The 13,571-nt window shown below is 39.4% G+C and overlaps 1 protein-coding gene across 2 annotated transcripts; it reads right to left on the bottom strand.

Moving 5' to 3' along the window:
* Window positions 1-5,143: 5,143 nt before the first annotated feature.
* Window positions 5,144-13,571, bottom strand: LOC109484923 (O-acetyl-ADP-ribose deacetylase MACROD1-like). 2 transcript variants are annotated; one of them, XM_019788278.1, is made up of 11 exons: window positions 13,197-13,569; window positions 11,992-12,108; window positions 11,477-11,584; window positions 11,238-11,267; window positions 10,612-10,728; window positions 10,046-10,149; window positions 9,433-9,463; window positions 9,224-9,303; window positions 8,702-8,825; window positions 7,759-7,857; window positions 5,144-6,397 (listed from the first exon to the last, which is right to left on the bottom strand). In XM_019788278.1, exons 1-11 carry the CDS (start codon window positions 13,480-13,482, stop codon window positions 6,216-6,218), a joined length of 1,278 nt encoding a protein of 425 aa, XP_019643837.1. In that variant the 5' UTR covers window positions 13,483-13,569; the 3' UTR covers window positions 5,144-6,215. The 2 variants fall into 2 exon arrangements, with proteins under 2 accessions (XP_019643837.1, XP_019643838.1); XM_019788279.1 differs by lacking the exon at window positions 7,759-7,857 and having other exon boundaries at window positions 13,197-13,571.

The following is a 13,571-nucleotide window of genomic DNA, read 5'->3' as shown; positions in this document are numbered from 1 at the left end:
CAAATCACTGCATTGATAGATGAAAAAACTGTAACAAGTAGGAAGAAAAGGACTTTCCTTAACTGTTGGGGGCTAAATATGAGCATTTTTTAGTTGATTCAGAACCAGAATGTTTTTTTTTGCAAATCAGACAAAATTAAGAGGCGAATCCGAGAACCAACCAATTAAATTGGTGTGGCCTATTAATGATAAATTTGCAGCACAGAAGTCACAAGTGACCACAAAAAGCGCAAATATAAAAGTACTGTGAAGAAATTATGATTTACAGTACTTTCAGGAGCGGAAGTATTGATTTGGGCTGGATGAAGCTGTGGGTTTGTGTGTCTGTATGTCCAGACAGAGTAGGTTGACAGCACGTTTGTGTGTGTGTGGGGGGGGGGAAGATTGACAGGCAGAATGGTAGCTAAGGTCAAAAGGTCAGACACAGGAATTGGGGTGATCTTGAAGCTCACAAAAACCTAAAATACTTCTCCGAGGTCAGATATCTCAGATTCATTTCTTTTAGCAATGTTACCACAGCAGTAATGTTACTACAATATTCACATACATTTGATTTGCTCTTGGTAGTTTATAAGCCAAAGGGGAAAATATTTTGTTTTCAAAAAGTTGATAGTAAAGGGAAAATATTTTGTTTTCAAGTCTAGCTGTCATGTCTATGATAACACTGTGGGCTGTGCCCTGTGTGTTTTAAATTACAAAGTTTGTTACATTGACCCTTCTCATGGATCCTTCTCTTTATGTTGGAATTTCTCAGAGCTGCTGTTGTCTGTAGATGTTTTCAACCCTAATTTGTACAACAACCATGATCTAACAGCAATAATGGAATGAAATTCAAACTGCCCAAATGAGCATTTTCTAGTAGACTACTAGCCTGGGTACCATCCTGGTTAGTTTTTGTCCGCTCCCACAGTCACTACCGACCAACTGATAGTGGGAGTGACTGTGGGAGCGGACGTAAACTATAACCAGGATGCGTGAATAGCTCAATAGGTTCATCAGGTTGGTAAGACACTGAGTGAAGAGACTCTTTTTTTACACAACCAAGTCTTTTATTCAGCTGGCATTTCGATGACCATCTGCCAATTCTGACTGCTGTGCTGCAATGCGTTTTGAACCGGTCAGAATTGCCCTGAGGAAGGTGACAGACGGTCACTAAAACGTCGGCTGAATAAAAGACTTGGTTGTGTAAAAAGAGTCTCTTCACTCACTATAACCAGGATTTTACCCAGGCTAGTAGTCGACTGTACTGTATTTGGAATGAATTAGACAAGCTCAGAAATTTACCAGTACAAACATATCGCAGCAGTATATATGAGAGGAAAAAATAGTTGCTGTCATGTATTCTTTACCAGCAACATTCAGCAGTTCACCACACCATGTATTTTAAAAGTACATTGTAGATGACCCAAGCACGTCGGCAGAATGTACTGCACCCACAAGAAACCAATTGCTTTCTGTTGGATTTCTGGTCAATGTTGTATCAGAATTTTTTCTGTTGCTGTTCCAACACATTTCAAACTCACAGATAACATATTTTAAATACACAACATGAACTTGAATGATATGTTCTAAAGAAGCGCTGTGCACATTACATTCCAGATTTTGTACAGGTGCAGTACGTTCTGCCATCATGCTGCCACCTACATGTGTAAAAAATACGTTTGAACTTGCTTAGAACCACCCACATCGTACAGGGTTGTCACTGTTTTACACTTTGTTGGATGCAACTTTATTGGTACTCAAACTCAAAAGTGAATACAGATACTGTCACTAACACACCATTCAGATACTGTTAGAAATGGATACTAGTATTTTCCTACTCCTCATTAACTAGTGCAATGTCGTGTCTCTGTTTTGGGGTTTCTTGCTTTTGATCATTGAATTATTTGCATTTTGACGGAAATGTTTTGCATTGTGATTGATACTGTCAGGAATGCAATTAATGTGTATTGCCTGGGAAGTCCAGGACACTGGTAGCTAGTGCAATAGCTCCTAGCCTTGCCTTTAACTGTTAGTCAGGTATAGAATGTAATGTCTGTCTTCTCATGAATCACCATGTGCACTTATCCTGGTATGTAGGTAGCAATTTTTTTTTACATCCAAATACCAAAGAATTATAGAGAACAGCAAACTGAACCATTTTCAAGGTAGTACTACATGTATGAGGTATGATTAGCCTCCACCAGGCTTCAGAGGTACTTGGAAAGAGTAGCAGCAAACTGTACTACTTAAGCGCTAAAAGCAACTCCCCTGGTATGTTTATTTGCCCAATTTCTACTCTTTCCAGCTACTTCTGCAAACTGTACTCCTTCAGAAGACCAACTGCCCTGGTATGTTAATTTGGCCAAATTCTACTCTTTGCAGCCTCTTCTGAAGCCTGTTAGAGGCTAACAAAGATAGGACAAGATACCAAACTCCAAATCAAGAGATGAGCAGCATGAAATTGTTCAAGCTAAATCATGTGGTTAAAAGTTGATCATAATAATGTTTCTCTGAAGTACAGAAGAGAATTTTTGTTTCTATAGCAAAATCAGTCTATTAATGTTACATGGTTGTGATGATTTTGGCACACAACTGAACAAAATTCTCTTGCTCATCATCCATAGAATGATTAAAACATGAGACTTTTGCAGGGATTATCTATGCTGCTGCAAAAAGCTATAGAGTTTCAAACCTAAAAAGTAGCAAAAATATTCAACGCCCTCATTAAAAAACCTATTTTCCGTTCAACAGACATTCAATAGGTACATTCCGATTAAGTCTACCCTACTTTCGACATTCCTTACTCAGCTTATTAATGTCCCCATCATCGTTGAAAAGATTGTCACTTTTTTTCTGTACATAAATAATTAACTTCTAGCCTGAACTTTTTGGTACATGTACATATACTGATGTTTGTGACTCATGCACACTGGTCAGTAGATGGTTGGTGGAAAAACCGGTCCAGTCTGGTCGCTCAACCATTCTAGACTGCTTTTTCCACCCCAACCGTTCCAGACTGGACCATTTTTTCCACCAACCCTAGTAGAATATCTGATTGCAAAAGGTTGACTCAAGATTGACACAAGATTCACTCAAGAAAAATGCATTCCTTCCTGTTAAGATGTACTTAGTGTGCAAATGTTTCTGGTATCACTTGTTTCTCAAGCCACAAAATGTTTCATATGATAGATGCTTCTATGCAGCATCAACTGTATAACATGCCACTTTGTAACTCACAATGAACAGACTAAAAACACAGAATACAGTACTGTGCATATCACTTATTTCTGTCTGCGTTTTTTCTCAATATTCATTTCGCTTCACCGTCAAGACACTTCATGAAAACACAAATTTAGTTCCTGATACTAGTAGTAGGATTTCAGTGGTACGTGCAAAAAAAATGTAAAATGTCATCCATAAAAATTACTTACTGTGGCCTTACTTGTACCCCAAAACAAAGTCCACAGAGACATGACTGATGAGTGTTGGTCACTTTTAATGAATTGAATACATACACACTGACAGGCTTAGATTTACACATACAATATGGAGATTAGATGCATGATGAAGTTTCAAGCCAGAATCACTGATAAAATCATCGCAACAAATACTGGCATAATGATTAGACTACCGGTAATTACAGATCTCAAGTTTCAACAAAAACTTAAGTGACAACTAGAAGTAGATACCACTACAACACACACATGTACACCATCTACCTTGATCATGCATTAATTAGTCTTGAATACGTTCTATAAACTCCCTTTGGGATTCCTGAAGTACATTACACAAATATTCACAGAAAATATTCAGTGTGTGTTAGGAGAGTAGTAGTCTAGGCTGTTTTACTCTCCAAGACAGCATTTGGAACAATATTGAATGTGCACTCACCATAGGCCAGTGGTTAAAAGCAAGATTGTAAGAGAACATTTCGTCTCAAGCTACCCACATCAATTTGGATAATTCACATTCAAATGAATCTTGCTGTGGATATGTTTGATTGCATCCAATACTATTTCAGGGCGGCAAAACGAAAAATATCCTGGATCGATGAGCAAATTTGTCTAATATTGACATTTACTGCCATTTCTTTATAGCACATTTTTGTCTTCAATTCATGCTTGAAAATTTGAAATAGCCAAAAAACAAGCTATGTGAGGAATCAAACTACTTTTATTTATTTTATGATTTTTTTTGGTATTACCAATAGATAGCTAGAACCAACCTATAGCTACGATACAAAACAAGCAACTGTTTTCCATCTTGTGCTCTTGGGAAAGGCACTTTACAGGACTTTCCTCACTTCACTCAGGTGGAAATGAGTACCTAGTTTCGGTTAGGGACGTCCCTCGGATAGGACATTAAATGGAGGTCCCGTGTTTGGGGAGAGCCACACCCCACACATGTTAAAGAACCCATCGCACATCGAAAAGAGTAGGGGACCTTCCCGGTGTGAGTGGTTTAAACCTCACAGTCCTGTCTTACGCAGCTTGTACATGTACGTACATGTACAAAACTGGTGTGTTACGCCTAATGGCGGTTTACCGCTTATGCAAAACAAACAAACAAATATGCTATGGGATAGGGTTGATTCAACTTACTACATGCCATAAAAAATACAGATAAATTGAGACTTTGAAATCCAGTTTTACTGCCCTGAAATAGCTTTGGGTGCCTGATGTCCTACATGTACTTTAGGTGATACTAAAATTTAAATCTAAAACAGACTACTGTTTATCTAATCTCAGTAGTTGCACTGACAGTCTCGATTGCTTTGCAGCATACCAGTTAGCATTGTTTTTTTTAATTTTTGATTTCTCCTCAAAACAGTGTGATGATGATTGTTAACTTGACAGTTCATCTGTTCTGGTATAGAAGTCATTATGAAGCAAGTTTGAATAGTATTTTCCATCAAAAGAAATTGGACTCACTCAAGATTTTGACGCACACACTCCAGTCTTTAATTGTCAAGGAATGAGGAATACACTGCTTCTGTGACGTCAACAAAGACGGGGGGCGCCACAGACTTTCTGCAACTTACTGGTATGATTCACCGAGTCACATGTATCATCTGCCTAACGTGACGTCACAGAGGCAGTGGATTGCTCATTCCTTGACAAAGACTGGAGTTGTACAGTCGAAAGTCCAATTTTTTGCATTGGAAATTGCAGTTTAAACTTGCTTCATAGGGTAGGATTATATTCCATCTGAGCAAGTCAAATACAACACTGAGGTAAGCCACAATTGATCCAGTTGTAGTCTCTACTCTTACAGGCAAGCTGCAAAAATGAAAGAAGCAGCATCACAGTTCATACCCAAGCAACCGGTACCCTCTGCCTCTATGTGGAAGACTCAAAAGCTTTCCTGCGCACCTACATAATACATAATACAGTCAAACTTGCCAAAGCAACCACCTGTATATAAGTCGACGGTCTGGCCAAGAATACTGCTTTTCCTTGGTCCCAAAATGTTTTCCCATAGACACAAGCATTAAGCAGGTTGCCTAAACTGCCCACTTGTCTAAAACGACCGCGACCAGCACTATTTTGGGACCCCACTTGCCTCAATCCCTGCCTATGATGACCACGTTATTTTCAAGCGTGTAGCCATATCAGTGTTCTAGCTAGCTTGAAATTTTTTTCCGTCATCTCAATTTTGTTTCATGCAACATCATGTTGAGTGCCAATTGCGACAATCCTAAGGGGATCTTGGGGCAAACTACTTAAATTGGTAAAACTTTAAAATCTTGACACTTAAAAATGCTATTTCCTGCAATTTGAGGACCAAATTTTGCTGGTAGCCTGGTTTCCAAATCTATATGCAGACAATTGGTAGAACTTTGCCATATTGATTTTTAGCGATAAATGATTTAAAATAGCTAGTTTGAGTCGGGTTTCAAGGTGACTAGAGACCAAAATGGGGCTGGGTCATCTGCACGTTAGTTCATGGGGACAGTCTATCTACAATAAGAGGACATGAACTCTGAAATCTGTCTTCGTAATCTTATGTGGTTTGTCTAAGAAGTCCACTTGTCTGTATAGGGTCCCTGGGTGGCTGCCTTAGACAAGTTTGACCGTACATGTACATGTATATTAAACTTGATGACGCTCATTGCACCCAAAGCTTTTCTCTGAAACATTCACACCTAATTGGGAATATTGGTGAATTTCTCCAGCTTTTGAAATGAGATAGCTGTCTGACTAGCAAAGAAATGAGAAGACATTCTTTTTATCCTAGGGTGCTGCCGCCGCTGCTGCTTCTGACTTTTCTGACAACTCGGAATCTTGTTTCTCCTCCTCCGATGTCTTGACTTCCTCAGGTTCGGCCACCATGGGTTCAGGAGCCGTGTCCTCAGATTTGACCCCCTCACTGCTGCCCTTCTTTGGTTCCTCCTCTGCTGCCGTCTCCTTGGCTTCTGAAAAGTGCAAAAGTGAACTTAGTAAAACTAAGAATGGTGCTACATGTACTAAGGAGATTGAAAGTAAAGAAAAAACTGTAGTGCAGGTAAAACTAATTCAAAATTGCCTGGTCTTGTTAGGACTAACAGTTGGTGAACTCAGTGAGCATAAAAACCTTGGTTTCTCAATAGTGACAGCCTTAGACTTCACAGTGTGTCATTTACAGAAAAATATACCACAGAATGTTAATGAATTATAGATTTACAATAAACTTATGAAAATAACTGCTTGTAAATGGTTGACAAGAACTACAGGCAACAACTAAAAAACACAAAAGTACTAAGTAATTTGTTTATAACAAAACTTTTTAAAAGATTTAGAAATACACACAATTGGAAGTCAAGGAAAATAAGGCCCATGCTCAGCGATAACTAAATTGTTCCCAACTTATGGGCCTTTACTCACTCATCTCCAGAATCAAGTCATGCATAGGCCAATACATTAGTTATTAACTTAAAGACAGACTGTTGCCATTTGATTGTGCAGCATTGCAATAATCTAAGACTTTTTGTACCCATGTGCTGGTCAAAGTTTCAGCACACACACTGCCATTAATTGCAGTAACTTCTCTCAGTTATAGGGCACCTGCACATGCACACAGCAATCTCTCAAGATTTACACAGTTACTGTAAAGAACACATGTATGTAAGTAGCAGGAGGAAGTACATGTACAGTAGTGCAGTGAGCTGGTTACTGAATTCACAGGCTGTGGTAGAATAGACAGTCTTTTCTTCAAGCGTCGATGGAGGTTAGACATCCAGGTAATAAGGTATGCCAAAACGCAGTTACTCAAGCAACTGGATCTGATTTTGGAAAATCACCGGATTGGATATGATTTTTTCCACAATCATATCCAGTTTCTCGAGTACTAGTAACTGCTTTTTGGCATATCTCTTCTTCAAGAACTCACTCTTTCATCAACCATGCACACTGGAAACAATGCAGTTGTAGAGATCATTTATATATTAAGCTGAAAGGGCATGAGAAAGGTATGAGAACAATTCAAAGATAGTTCAGCAACACTGAAGTTACACTGATTCCTACCTCTCCAAAACTCTGGTAGAATTAAGCTGGAAGGTGAGAGATAAACAACAGACAAGACAATAAGTACAGTGGACAGAAGAGTAGGACGTTAATCAACTGTACCTGGCAAGACAGAAAGGTACATATTAGAGGAAAAGCGGTGTACAGAAAGTTCTATTTCGTTCCATTTCATACCATTTCAAACCATTTCGCACTTCTGTACACCTGAGGAAAGGGGAGGTTACACAGGGGGTTAGAGAGTACAAATATTCATGATTCCTTATGCCATGCTGACCTTCAGTATCTGATGGCTTCTCAGCAGCTGCAGGTCTTTGGTCCTCACCTTGTGTATCTTTACTTTCTACAGCTGCAGCTGCAACCTCCATGTGTACATCTGGCAGATTTCACATGCATAATGAGGTTAGTTTTGAGGCAAAACACTAACAGAAACACTGACAGTCTTATTTCTTCATAAGCCTTACAAGAAGCTGAAATTCAAGGTGAAATTCTGGGTTAGAGATTGTTGCATGTTATTAGAATGTGTCCATATATTACCATACATGTACATGTACCTATCAAGGCAGGTATCATACAAGCATGTTACCAGAAATATATTATACACTCTCATTATAGGAATAACTGACTGGAAGGAAAGCAACCACATATCAGTAGGGTGCAACCATATATTAGCAGGGTGGGTCAACCACAGCAAGCAACCTGAAAAAGCAGGGTTACGGAAGTAAAAACTGTTATTAGAGTAACCACTGACTGAGATAATCAATGTATCTGTTCAATTGTCATCAACATACCAACTTACATATTACAAGTCATCTCATCTCAAAGTCATTACGAAAACTTGAAAGTAATATTAGCAAAGCAAATACACAATATTTACCATCACATGGTCTAGCCAACAAAACTACTGCTCTGTTATTGTCTGACTGAAACCAAGGAGGTTGAAAGTCTCTCAGTGCTAAAACATGTTCATATGTGTATATGAGGACCAGCCCCTGGAGCTTGTCCTGCCAGCTTGCTACATAATTTATTCCAACACCATATATGGTGACCAGCCCCTGGAGGTCTGTCCTGCCACTTGTTACATTAATGCAATCCAGTCTCTTCCAAGTCACTGGCCTTCTTTGTTTGGAAGATTCTTAGAAGAAATTCATAACAAAGCAAAAAACACTGTTTTTCTTCTTGAAACTGGTAAATATAAAAAATATCATTAATATTCAGACCTGTCTCTCCTGATGCTTCCTTGTCTCCCTTGACGTCATCTTCTGTTGGGAAGAACGCCGGCAGAAGCTCCTCGTACACCTGCACATCCTTCTCAAGGAACACACAGAAGATCACACGGTCCATCTGCGGAGGAACGTATCTTGTCATTGCTTCCTCATCCAAAATTTTACGAGTACATCGGCGTACAGAACATGCAAAATGGACTGAAATGGAACATTCTGTTTCCTTGTATTTTGTGCTGGTATTCACGTTCCACAGTGTTTCATTTTGCTTCATATTTCGTTCCATTTCATCCCATTTTGTTCTGTTCCACACTTTCCGTACACCCACTGTGCTTGCTGAGAAGAAATTGATTTACATCAAATTTTGTTACAATCGCAGCACAAAGTTCTTTGAATGCTCTTCGGGTGACATAGTAAACAACAAACCCATTGCTTTCAATATTCTGAAGACTTTAACAGGCAGACATGCTACAGGTTAACAATGCCTCCTGTCTGAATACTGATGAACTGCAGCCTTACGTGATCTGCATTGTCTCCCGTCTCCAACCATTTCCTGATGTAACCAATAGCAACCTGCCCAGCTGGATAGTTAGGGTAACCTAAAATGAGAGAAAAATACGATGAAAGAGGGAAAAAAATATCATAATTTCTGTACAATGGCAAACTTCAAAGTGAATAATAATACTCAACAAATGAAGCAAGGTTATTGAAAAGGAAACATTTCTTACCAAATATACCAGTAGAAATGCAGGGGAATGCCTAAAGATTAGACATGAGATATCAATATCAAAACATGTATTACATAGCAACTGATGCAATGGAGATTGCATATGAAGAAGTAATATACAGCAATTTGATAGCATTGGAATAATATCTAGTTACCGTCAGTGATGTCAAACAAGTATTGGGTCATTTTAGTACCTAGGCCGTGATAACATACAATACGGGCGTTCCGGCCCATGTGATAACTAGCCATATCACACGGGTTTCTAACAGTTATCAGTCAGGCTTCAAAAGTACTTTAAAATCATTTCAGTTCCATGACATGTGCCACCTTCCAAATTCGAATATTGGATTCAATTTTTTGTTTAGGGACACCAAATTTTATAATTTCTTTCACGTTTTGCATTACAATGTGTGTTTTCTCAGGTGGACATGACATAAATAAAATACAATATGGATCGGACCTTGGGTGATACAGAATACACCATGTTGTAAATTCTATATTAAATTTTTACATGTATCTACAGTATTTCTCATTACCAGTTATCTTTGAAAAAAGCACAAACCCATTAACAATGGTCAAATTGGCAGCCACAAAGTGTTACTGCAGTGACCTACCACAGATCTGAGTCCGTGTTCCTTTGCCAGAGCCATGCAGTCCTTATAACATCCCTCCAACTTGTCTGGTTTCTGTCCTATGGGTCCAACGGCATGTAGTACATCTGTGGGGGGAGTTAGCATTGAATGATTACATTTCAATGGCTAAAGTTCGATCCTTGATATGGGCATGCTGTATCAAAAGCGTTGTATACCTGCCCAGGGCTCAAGATCTATTTTTCCGCACCAGTGAAGGTAAGTTTGAAAACTACCTGCATCACTCAGAATTTAGGAAGTTAGGATCGTAGTAAAAACTGTTTAGAAACCATAATGCCATCATTTTTTTGCACATATATACTTCATAAATGGCAACAGTAAATGCAACCCATGCACATACAACTACATGTATTATAGTAGTACATGTACCCAGTACTAGTACATGGACCAGTACAGGTTAGGTGCAGGTTGGTATCAGAAATATGCAATTTTTACCTGTAAGCTACATATTTGGTATTTATCTTTAAAGTACAAAAAACAATGGAAAACAACTTTGGTATTTAATGAAGATGCTTGCTCAGATATCCTACATTTGGCTGGTAGTCTGTGCCCCCCTGACAACTTAGCGTGGCCCGTCTCACAGCCCCCCAGAGTGGAGGTCTCCTTGACTAGTGTGGGGCCTGCAGCACTGTGGATCGCACCATCAACTGGACAGGGGGGGGATGGGTATCAGTCACGGAACATCATAATATAGCACAACAGATTATGTGTAAAGAAAACACTACAAGATGAAATGTTATTTTCCCAATTATATTTTATGCTGAGGCATCAGACAAAAACATAATTATCATCATTATGAAGCAGGTTTAAACTGTAATTTCTGTCGCAAGAAATTAGACTTTTGTAATACCCAAATTTTCAACTGTACAACTCCAGTCTCTGTCAAGGCATGAGTAATCAACTGCTTCTATGACATCACGTTTTGCGGATTATAAACACATGTGACCCGGCGAACAGTGGATCATAAGTTGCAGAAAGTCTGTGGCACAGAAGCGGTGGATTGCTCACTACTTGACAAAGACTAGAGTAGTACAGTCGAAAAAAACTCCAATATCTTGTGTTGGAAATGACAGTTTACACCTGCATCAAAATCTACCAACACTGATGAACTTTCAAGATATCATATGATTATTTTCACATCAGACGAGTAACTTACCTCCTCCACCTCCTAGTAGGCTTTCATTGGCTGTAAACAACAAAAATAGGAAGCGTAAACATTGATTTACAAAATGTCATCAAAACATGCATATTACCTTGTCAGTGTATGCACTGTATGCAAATTAGACATGATGACACAGTTTTCAAGCCCTGAAACTGCATTCTAAGGCACCTTAAACAATGACTGAAGAATCTTTGATACCAAGGAGGTTGAATAATTTCTTGGTTAATACGTACCTGCATTGGCGATAGCATCTATCTCCAGCTGGGTGATGTCACCACGCCAGAGAGACACCTTCTCATTAAACTTCTCATTGGGGTCAGCTTTGGGCTTAATCCGTAGGCCTGGAGGAGGAGCAAACCACATGAAATTGTCGTCAGAATAGAGCAATCAAAATCATTCTGAAACCCCCCTGTACACACTTTGGTAGCCTTGCAAGGTAGCCCAGTATGGGGCCCCAGCCTACCTTTAATTTCCAGATACATGTACCCTAGCATGTCCAGATCGCGAGATATCAAAACTGGAAGTTCTGCTGCAGTACCAACAAAAGCCGTCAGGGGATCCAAAATCTAATCATTTGTACATCTCATCAAGACCTACCCACCTACCAAGTTTCATGACAATGCATATTAAGCATCTTGAGTTATGCTGTTCACAGACAAACAGACAAACGGACAAACAGACAGACAAACGGACAGACAGACAAACGCTACTGAAAACATAACCTTCTTGGCGAAGGTAATAATATTACCTATATTGTGTTCTTTCCTATACTGTGGCCAGGTGGGGACGTCGTTTAAGGTTTTGTAGTTGTCGCGACACTTGTACACTAGTCTCTTCTCCTCCAAGGATATCTCCAGGAATCGTTCTGAAACAAACAGTGTTCATGAGTGGTAATATTGACTCTAGATACACAACCTAATGTGAGATAGCACACTGGCAGATGTAAGTTGCACCTGCACGAAAACTGTTAATTATGTTTACCAAAGGAAAACATATTGTTTCTGCTACATTTCTTCTTCTTCCGTTCCAAACACTGACCTCTGACCTGGCCAATGACATGATTTGTTGACGTCTGTCACCATGGTAACTGGTGTTGGGTTACATAATGTTGCAATTTTATAGTAGGAGGGATTTATACTCCTGTCTGACCATATATATTATTAATGTATTTGAGTAAGTATTAACAGAGCAGACCAAATGCGAAGGTAAACATTATGCATTTGCTTTGTACATGTTACCTTTCTAGTGTATTATTTCATTTTTATCATGCAAAGCACTTCAGCATATTCCCGTCTATAGTTTTGGACTGTTGTGTCAGAAAAGATATCGTTTGCAATGGGAAAGATTCTGACGTATTGAAAAGAATTTTTAAAATCTGGCTTATGTGTGCAGCTGCTGTAACGTTACATTCTGCCAAGTTGAACATTCTATAAGAGATAACGTTAATGTTTTCACATTCTATACAAATATAATATCATATTTTCATGACTATCTAGTTGATTGCGAACTCATGGCAAATGAAACTGTTCGTAAAATCCAATGTATGCATTTTAAAGCCTATTATATTATGATATAGTCTTCAATGAGTCTTAAACTTAAAAGGTTTGGAGACCTCAGTTAACCTGTAGTGAAATAATATTGTCTGATGGTAAACATGAGAATACCTTTGTACCTGTATCATTGTACATTGCAACATGCAGGTGTAGGTGTCAAATGTACATTTGTTATACGTCCTTCATAATATTATATCGATCTGGGAACGGCTATACTGTTATTTCTTAAATTTTCCTTTCTCTGACCTCAGCGAATGTTGCGATCATACATTGTACATGTTGTGACGTTACGTTAGAAAATATGAAAATATGACTCGTCATAACTTATAAACTGCACAGGTAGGGATGTGGTGTTCTTAGTTTCATTTCAACAACGCAAACGTGAAGATTAGAGACTTACTTCGTGCTTTGAGCCCCTCCTCCCCGGGTGAGCTCCTGTGTGTCCCCGGGTAGTGCCTGACCTGGGCCACCGGGCTGCCCTGCCCGTCCCCCGCATGTCTGTTGTCCCTCCTCCCCTTGTCGCTGCCCGCTGTCTCGGACATTGTACTCCACCGCCCGGCAGAGCGTACAACAAAGCACGACAGTTGCCTCGCGGTCCCTACAACAACGCCGGGAAGCCTAGGTGACGATTTTAGGCTTACCGACAGATGTCTGCTGTATGGTAGCAATCTGGGAAGTTTGGACATTGAAGCAGTCCTCCTTGGAAGACGGAATATTTTGTACTGCTCGCCCTCCCCCACAAAGAACGGTCACAGTGTAGCAGCGCCACCTTGCG

Source organism: Branchiostoma belcheri, unplaced genomic scaffold, assembly GCF_001625305.1.
Source record: "Branchiostoma belcheri isolate BF01 breed outbred unplaced genomic scaffold, Haploidv18h27 scaffold71, whole genome shotgun sequence".
Taxonomy (NCBI): domain Eukaryota; kingdom Metazoa; phylum Chordata; class Leptocardii; order Amphioxiformes; family Branchiostomatidae; genus Branchiostoma; species Branchiostoma belcheri.
This window is presented reverse-complemented; position numbering and strand designations above follow the sequence as displayed.